At 48.3% G+C, this 8,225-nt stretch overlaps 2 protein-coding genes across 5 annotated transcripts in view; one reads left to right on the forward strand and one right to left on the reverse strand.

Annotated features, from left to right (window-relative positions):
- The window catches only part of PNPLA7 (patatin like domain 7, lysophospholipase), a 216,931-nt gene extending 213,050 nt beyond the window's left edge, over nucleotides 1-3,881 (reverse strand). For 2 of the 4 annotated variants that reach the window (XM_075579169.1, XM_075579168.1), the window contains exon 1: nucleotides 3,706-3,804. Coding sequence is in view for 2 of the 4 variants with exons in the window: in XM_075579164.1 (XP_075435279.1) it covers nucleotides 128-192; nucleotides 3,706-3,800 (160 nt within the window). In the remaining 2 variants the exon portion in view is untranslated. Of the gene's footprint in view, nucleotides 1-127; nucleotides 193-3,705 lie in introns of all 4 variants that reach the window. The other 2 variants (XM_075579164.1, XM_075579165.1) reach the window with 2 other exon arrangements.
- MRPL41 (mitochondrial ribosomal protein L41) lies at nucleotides 3,830-7,978 on the forward strand. The gene is made up of 2 exons (XM_075579171.1): nucleotides 3,830-3,909; nucleotides 7,435-7,978. The coding sequence occupies exon 2, from the start codon at nucleotides 7,444-7,446 to the stop codon at nucleotides 7,849-7,851; it is 408 nt and encodes a 135-aa protein (XP_075435286.1). The 5' UTR covers nucleotides 3,830-3,909; nucleotides 7,435-7,443; the 3' UTR covers nucleotides 7,852-7,978.
- The last annotated feature ends 247 nt before the right edge of the window (nucleotides 7,979-8,225 follow it).

Raw genomic sequence — 8,225 nt, forward strand, 5'->3', positions numbered from 1 at the left:
TTCTATTTAACAGGTACAGCTGGTCACACAGGACACAAAAACATGTAGTGTACCTGCTATGTAGGTACAGTTGTAGATTATGTTACAGGATCCCTAGAAGATGGAAGGCGCAGAAGGTAGGACCTACCTCTCTTAGGGACAGCATGAGTAGAGATTGCAGGCCACAGACAATGGGAAGAGATAAACCCAGAGCTAGCAGCCATAAGGTCAGGTGTAGGGTCAGCATTAGGGACAGAAGGAAGAAATCAGAAAGGAAAGAAGCTGTTAAACAGGAGACAGAAGTTACAGTTAATCATGTTCGCGCTCTCACTGGAATCTGCTTGCGAACATGAAAACCCAGATTATGCAGAGGCGGCTCTGAGGTCTGTTGGAATTGCCTGAATGGCAGCTTCGGACAATGCAGAATGACCCCCCCTAAATGTGCATTCATGCTCCTTAGTAAGATTGTATTAATGCTGCCTTTCAAACATTATTATGACGCTCATTCCGTTCATGATTTGCTTTCTTTTCTATGCCGTTTTACTTTAGACATGTCTGCTTGTGTTTTATTGTTACAGGAAGTAATGGTTGCGTGATCCCTTGTTTTTAAGGAGGGGTCCCACCACGGAGCACTGTGCACAGCCCTGCTCATCGCTGAGGGCATTACAGCAAAAGGAGACGCCACAGAGAAGTTACAACCTTCCCAAATCTCATCATGTTTACAAAATAGCTTCCACTGCAGCCAGGGTTTCTGGGTAATGACATTCAAATGAGCACTCAGTGTATCACTTTACTTCTTATCCATTTTAACATAGACCCCTATAAGCTTATGCCTGCCGCATTACACAGCTTTTCAGCACAGCATGGGTTAAAGGAGTGCATAGCCAGTTAACCCTACAGACAGACAGCTGTTTTGACCTTTTTGGTTTCACTAGTTGCTTGCTGGCTCTGCAACGTGAAGCTGGTACGTGGGTATAACCAGACATTTTTTTTTTTTTAAAGTGTGTGTGTGTGCCGAGCGCGCGCTTTTTAAGTGAAACTTCTTTGTCTTTTGTCACAGAAATTGTATTTGTGATGGCGATGTTTTTAATTAAAAATCAAAACACAATTTCAGTGACAAAACGCAAAGAAGTTTGATTTAGAGCGCCCGCACCCATCTGTAGCGTGACGTCACTTCCGCCATGTATTTTCCTTACAACACAAGTGATTTTTCCTATCAAAACTCTGTAGGTGCCAGCAAAGAAGGTTCACGTCAAAAAGGTCATGGTAGGTAAAAAATAAAGTGACAAAGACCCTCCCCCGCACAGTCAATAATTATAGCACTTGTTGTGCATTTGCATGTCCATAATAACTGTGTTTTAATGTCTGGTTATTCCCACATACCAACTACATGCTGCATGGCCAGCCACCAACCTAACACTGATGCGATGACATGCTGTGCGAAAATGAATTTCCTCTGTGGCAAATACACGGTTATGCTTCGATGCGTATAAGCAGAAATTGATCTAAAGAGAAATGCACAAAGTTAGAATTCAGGTAATCAATCCTTTTTTTAAATGTATGTGGAGGGCGGGGAGGAATATAACTTGTTCCTGTCCCGGGACACTTTTTATCAAGGGTTCAGATTACAAAAGTGTTGACTCACCTTAAACTGTAATCTGTGAAACAAGAGTGAATATTGCACTCTATCAAATTATTAGTGCTTTATATTTTATAAATCGTATGCATCACTGATAATCAATAGCAACACAAGTGTTGTTGGCCCATCTTATTTGCCCACTTTGTCATCTACTGTGACACTCCAGACCCTATGTAATCCTTGCCTTACTTTCATATGTATAACAGCCATGTGTCTATCTCAAGCATTTTTGAACCCCCTTACTGAAAGGCAGGGTTACAGACCTGTCTGAGACATGCAAATGTAACCACAACCGGCATTTTTATTTCCTGTACGGTGCTGGGTTTTTGACATTTGTTTTTTCTTACCCACTATAACTATTTTTTTTTAATTACTTACTGCAGGGGTTCTTAACTCCAGTCCTCAAGACCCCCTCTCCCCCCCAACAGGTTTTAAAGATATCCCTGATTCAGCACAGGTAGCTGAAGCAGGGATATCCTGACCTGTTTGGGGTGGGGGGGAGAAAGGGGGTCTTGATGACAAGTTGAGAAACCCAGACTTACTATAAGGCCAATTCCACACATCCACCTCCCTTTACATTTCATAAGCCACACCTGTCCCTTTCTTTGACATATACAAATACGATACTATGTAAATATTCATACTATCTTTTTTTTTAACCCTTTTGCAGCCTGAAATGTCTGCAATAAATGGCGGCACTGCTATGAAAGAAAACATTCACAGCCTTCCTGCTATCTAGCCTTCCTTCCTCTTTATTTATACTGCATTCTTAGAAGGGTTGTTGTTATTCATTTAATTACTGCCGCTAGCATGGTTCACATTATTCCTATTAATACTGCCATTTGCTTCTAATAATGGGTATGAATTGGGACTGCCATCTTCTGCAGCACAGGGAAGAGGTCTCACAGCATGTTGAACAGTCACCAAAGTTGTATGGTAGAAGACCTACAACAGCAGAGTGCTGGACTGAAGAGAAGCTTAGTAGTTTAGTGGTGAGAACACGGCCTTTGGCGTGGGGGAATCTCAGCGTCCGCTCCTTGTAACCTTGGGTCGGTCACTTTATCTCCCTGTGCCTCAGATATATTGATATCAGTATTCTAGTTTCTATTACTATATATTGATTAGTGTCACTGCTCCCGGTATAATTGTAGCTATTGGTATTATAGTATATTGATCAGTGTTATCCTTATTAATATTACTGTGTACTGATATTATTGTACATTGGCTTCACTGTACACAGCACTGTATATCTCTGTATACAGACAGCGCTGTGCATCTCTGTATACAGACAGCGCTGTGCATCTCTGTATACAGACAGCGCTGTGCATCTCTGTATACAGACAGCGCTGTGCATCTCTGTATACAGACAGCGCTGTGCATCTCGGTACAGTATATCTCTGTATACAGACAGCGCTGTGTATCTCTGTACAGTATATCTCTGTATACAGACAGCGCTGTGTATCTCTGTACAGTATATCTCTGTATACAGACAGCGCTGTGTATCTCGGTACAGTATATCTCTGTATACAGACAGCGCTGTGTATCTCTGTACAGTATATCTCTGTATACAGACAGCGCTGTGTATCTCGGTACAGTATATCTCTGTATACAGACAGCGCTGTGTATCTCGGTACAGTATATCTCTGTATACAGACAGCGCTGTGTATCTCGGTACAGTATATCTCTGTATACAGACAGCGCTGTGTATCTCGGTACAGTATATCTCTGTATACAGACAGCGCTGTGTATCTCGGTACAGTATATCTCTGTATACAGACAGCGCTGTGTATCTCGGTACAGTATAGCTCTGTATACAGACAGCGCTGTGTATCTCGGTACAGTATATCTCTGTATACAGACAGCGCTGTGTATCTCGGTACAGTATATCTCTGTATACAGACAGCGCTGTGTATCTCGGTACAGTATATCTCTGTATACAGACAGCGCTGTGTATCTCGGTACAGTATATCTCTGTATACAGACAGCGCTGTGTATCTCGGTACAGTATATCTCTGTATACAGACAGCGCTGTATATACAGAGCACACTATCCTGCTGTAGGAGGGGGGGGTGTCCGGGGTCACTCACTCGCTTCTCAGCCTCTCTCCTCCGTGTCCCCGCGGCCTCCTCTCCTGTCCTCTCCACCTGACAGCCCCGTCACGTGACACTCCCTCCGATCCCATTGGCTGCCTCGACTTTGTCTCTGGCCAATCGCGAGCCAGCTTGTTGGTTGGTCTCACTTCCGGTTCCTGCGAGTAGAAGCTGAAGAGACAGAGCTGAGGGGCAGTGAAGGTGAGTAACAGCAGCTCCTGTACCCCATGTCTGCCTGCCAGGCCCGTGCCCCAGCTCCTGTACCCCATGTGTGCCTGCCTGCCAGGCCCAGCTCCTGTACCCCATGTGTGCCTGCCAGGCCCGTGTCCCAGCTCCTGTACCCCATGTGTGCCTGCCAGGCCCAGCTCCTGTACCCCATGTGTGCCTGCCAGGCCCAGCTCCTGTACCCCATGTGTGCCTGCCAGGCCCAGCTCCTGTACCCCATGTCTGCCTGCCAGGCCCGTGCCCCAGCTTCTGTACCCTATGTCTGCCAGGCACGTGCCCCAGCTCCTGTACCCCATGTCTGCCTGCCAGGCCCGTGCCCCAGCTCCTGTACCCCATGTCTGCCTGCCAGGCCAGTGTCCCAGCTCCTGTGCCCCATGTCTGCCTGCCAGGCCCGTGCCCCAGCTCCTGTACCCCATGTCTGCCTGCCAGGCCAGTGCCCCAGCTCCTGTACCCTATGTCTGCCTGCCAGGCCCAGCTCCTGTACCCCATGTCTGCCTGCCAGCCCCGTGCCCCAGCTCCTGTACCCCATGTGTGCCTGCCAGCCCCGTGCCCCAGCTCCTGTACCCCATGTGTGCCTGCCAGCCCCGTGTCCCAGCTCCTGTACCCCATGTGTGCCTGCCAGGCCCGTGCCCCAGCTCCTGTACCCCATGTGTGCCTGCCAGCCCCGTGTCCCAGCTCCTGTACCCCATGTCTCTCTGCCAGGGCCCATACCCCAGCTCTTGTACCCCATGTTTCTCTGCAAAGCTCCTGTCCCAGCTCCTGTACCCCATGTTTCTGCCAGGGCCCGTGTCCCAGCGGTTGGCCTCATCCCTTCTCTCCCCCTCCCCCCCCCCCCCTGCCGCCACAGGTTTCTCATGGGCTGGGGGACCTCAGAGTCCTGGTGGCCATGTTGTTCCTTGACTGGTTGTGGGTTTTGGTAGCTTGTAGGGGAACTAACAGCAGGGATATGCATAGATGACATGATTGTGTACAGAGCTTTGCAAACCTTACAGGCTTTTTCTTTCCCTTTGCTGTTGGGCAGTGATTCCCAACCTTTTTTGTTTGGAGGAACCATTGAAGTATTTTCGAAAAAATCTCAGGAACCCCTATCTGGCTGACACACAGGTTCGAAAGGGGTAAATCACAAAATGTCACACCTCACGAGCCCCCTCTATTTCCCACCCTCTAGCCATGTATTTCTCTCCCCTCTGTCTTCCGCACTCACTCTCTTCCTCTCCCACTCTCTTCATCTCCCACCTCATATGTATTTATCCCCTGCGTCTTACTCTTATGCCCACTTTTCCCCACCCTCTCTCCTCTCCCACCCTCTCTCCTCTCCCACCCTCTCTCCTCTCCCACCCTCTCTCCTCTCCCACCCTCTCTCCTCTCCCACCCTCTCTCCTCTCCCACCCTCTCTCCTCTCCCACCCTCTCTCCTCTCCCACCCTCTCTCCTCTCCCACCCTCTCTCCTCTCCCACCCTCTCTCCTCTCCCACCCTCTCTCCTCTCCCACCCTCTCTCCTCTCCCACCCTCTCTCCTCTCCCACCCTCTCTCCTCTCCCACCCTCTCTCCTCTCCCACCCTCTCTCCTCTCCCACCCTCTCTCCTCTCCCACCCTCTCTCCTCTCCCACCCTCTCTCCTCTCCCACCCTCTCTCCTCAGTCATTTACTCCACACTCTGTGCTGGGTCACACTGTTAGAGCGCACTCCTACCCTGCAGTCCTGAGAGCAAGTGGACTCGGGGGAAGGGGGGTGGGTTTAGTGGTCTTTAGGAGGAACCCCTGAGACTGCTTCAAGGAACCCCAGGGTTCCACAGAACCCTTGTTGGGAATCACTGGGTTGGAGGCTAGTGTAGTGCAGTCCCAGTCATGATCTAGATCAGGGGTGAGCAAACTTTTTATGCCGAGCCCCCCTTTTTATCCATGAAATTTCTCCCCCCCCACCCCCTGCCTGATGTTTTTTTTTTCATGTGATTTTGATTACCTTTATTAAATGGTATACAATGTAAATACCTTTATTAAATGGTATACAATGTAAATACAAATATGTCTAAATACTTTCATATTTCAACAGCTCGCGCTTGCAAAATTAGGCTGCGTCCACGCTGCCGCTGAGAGCGGTGACATCACCAACTGTCCAAGCATGAGCGCAGGGTGTCCGGCATAATTTTGCAAGCACAAGCAGGGAAGTGTTTACACTTTTTTTATTATTATTTCTGTACATTCATAGTATGATTGATATAGTGGCAGCCTACCCTTTCACTTGCAGAAGTTCGCAGCGAAGCAGGTTGCCAGCGGAGGAGAGCAGGAACACAGCGCTATTGCAGGGCAGACACCGGAACGAGGGGCGTTTGACATCACAGCGCTTGGGCGTGCTCCTTCCCCATACCTCTGAATCATATGTCCGCCACCTGCACTATGCTGTTCGGCCGCCCGCGCACAGCTTTTTTGCCTGTGCACCCAGGTTTTGCCGAACGCTCCCCCATAAATAATCTGCTCCCCCAGTTTGTGCACCGCTGCATTCAATCACAACACACACAACCAACACTCAATCACAACACACACGCAGACAACCAACAGACACAACACACACACTCAATCACAGACAACACCCACACACAGCACACACTCAATCACAACCAACACACACAATCACAGCACAGACAAGACACACTCAATCACTACCAACATGGACAACACACACACAGCACACATACTCAATCACAAAACACACACATTCACCTTGGGAGGGGGGGGGGAAGATGGAGTAACTAAGCGTGCTCAGGTCCCCCCAAGTGCTGCTGAAAACGGGCGGGTAACAGACAGGAGGAGGAGGGCGTCTGTGCAGGGAAGGCCCCGCAGCAAGGCCCCTCCCCCACTGCAGGCAGACAGCAGAAAAGGAGTACGGAGCTTGGCCGCCCATGCACAGCTCTGCCCGCCCCCAGGTTTTGCCGCACGCAGCCTGCGCCTCCCCTAAATAATCTTGCACACCCCCCCAGTTTGTGCACCGCTGATCTAGATAGCACTGTACATCTCGGTATGCATATATCGTTAGGCTATCTGCATACCATGATAGACAGGGCTAACAGATACCTCTATCCACCACGGTATGCAGAAAGACAGGGCCATCTATATATAGGGCTATCTCATACTGTGATTGACAGGGCCATATATCTATCTATATATAGATATCTGCATACTGTGAATATTTACATATATACACACACACACACACACACATTTTAAGTTATGGTGGGTGAAAAAGGCAACAAAATACATCCACTGTTGGCATATAGCCAATAAAGAATATCACTAGTGAGCACATTGACATGTCTTGGACAGGTCTGCAACCCTGCCTTTCAACCATTATCACCCAGCATACAGTGCTCCTGGTATGAAGATAACCTGGTTGACCATGGTATGCAGATATCACTGGAGATCACAAAATAGAGAGAGAGCTATAGCCCTGTCCATCATGGTATGTATATATCTATATCGATAACACAACATATATTGTTTTTCAGGTAGCCACGATGGGGCTGCTTGCCAATCTAGCCCGAGGTATAGTTCGTGGGGCAGACAGAATGGCTGAAACGACAGGCAAACGGGGGCCTAAGTCTTTTCACGTATCGAGAGGATCCAAGAAGGCCGGGTACCTGACTTCCAGCGGGAAATTTGTCAAAGTGAGGGAGATGGTGCCTGAGATTGTGGTCCCTGATATGACCGGATTCAAACTGAAGCCATACGTTTCCTACAAAGCTCCGCCAGGAACTGAGGAACCTATGACGGCTAAGATACTTTTCATGGAGGTTATTGCTCCAGTGATTGAGAAGGACGTGAATGATGGAACCTTTAATCCAGAGAACTTGACCAAGTATGGATTTGAACCCACTCAAGAGGGCAAACTGTTCCAGCTGTTTCCCAGGAATTACGTGCAGTAGAAGGGATAACGGTGATCGTACACTTTTTTTTGGATCCCTGTTGATGTGGAATTTCAGTGTCCTTTACCTAAAGCAAACACCATCCATGTTCAGGAACATGTTAATAAAGATGAATTAGTTTAAACACTCCAGTTATTCATGGAGTGTAAATATATTTGCTGACCAGCGGTCTGTCACCTTCACCGGAATTTACTTTACTTTAGGTTGGTGCATTTGTCATTCTTTTCTGTGCTAACATGAGCTATGTTGTATATAATGACACTCCATTTTAGGCATGGAGTTCCATCCAAAGGGCATATTTTTTTTTTTGGTAATACAGGAGAAGCAGGGGGTCTCTGGAGCTGAATTGCGCTGATATCAGATCCGGGGACCCT

This window comes from Ascaphus truei, chromosome 21 (genome assembly GCF_040206685.1).
Source record: "Ascaphus truei isolate aAscTru1 chromosome 21, aAscTru1.hap1, whole genome shotgun sequence".
Classification (NCBI taxonomy): domain Eukaryota; kingdom Metazoa; phylum Chordata; class Amphibia; order Anura; family Ascaphidae; genus Ascaphus; species Ascaphus truei.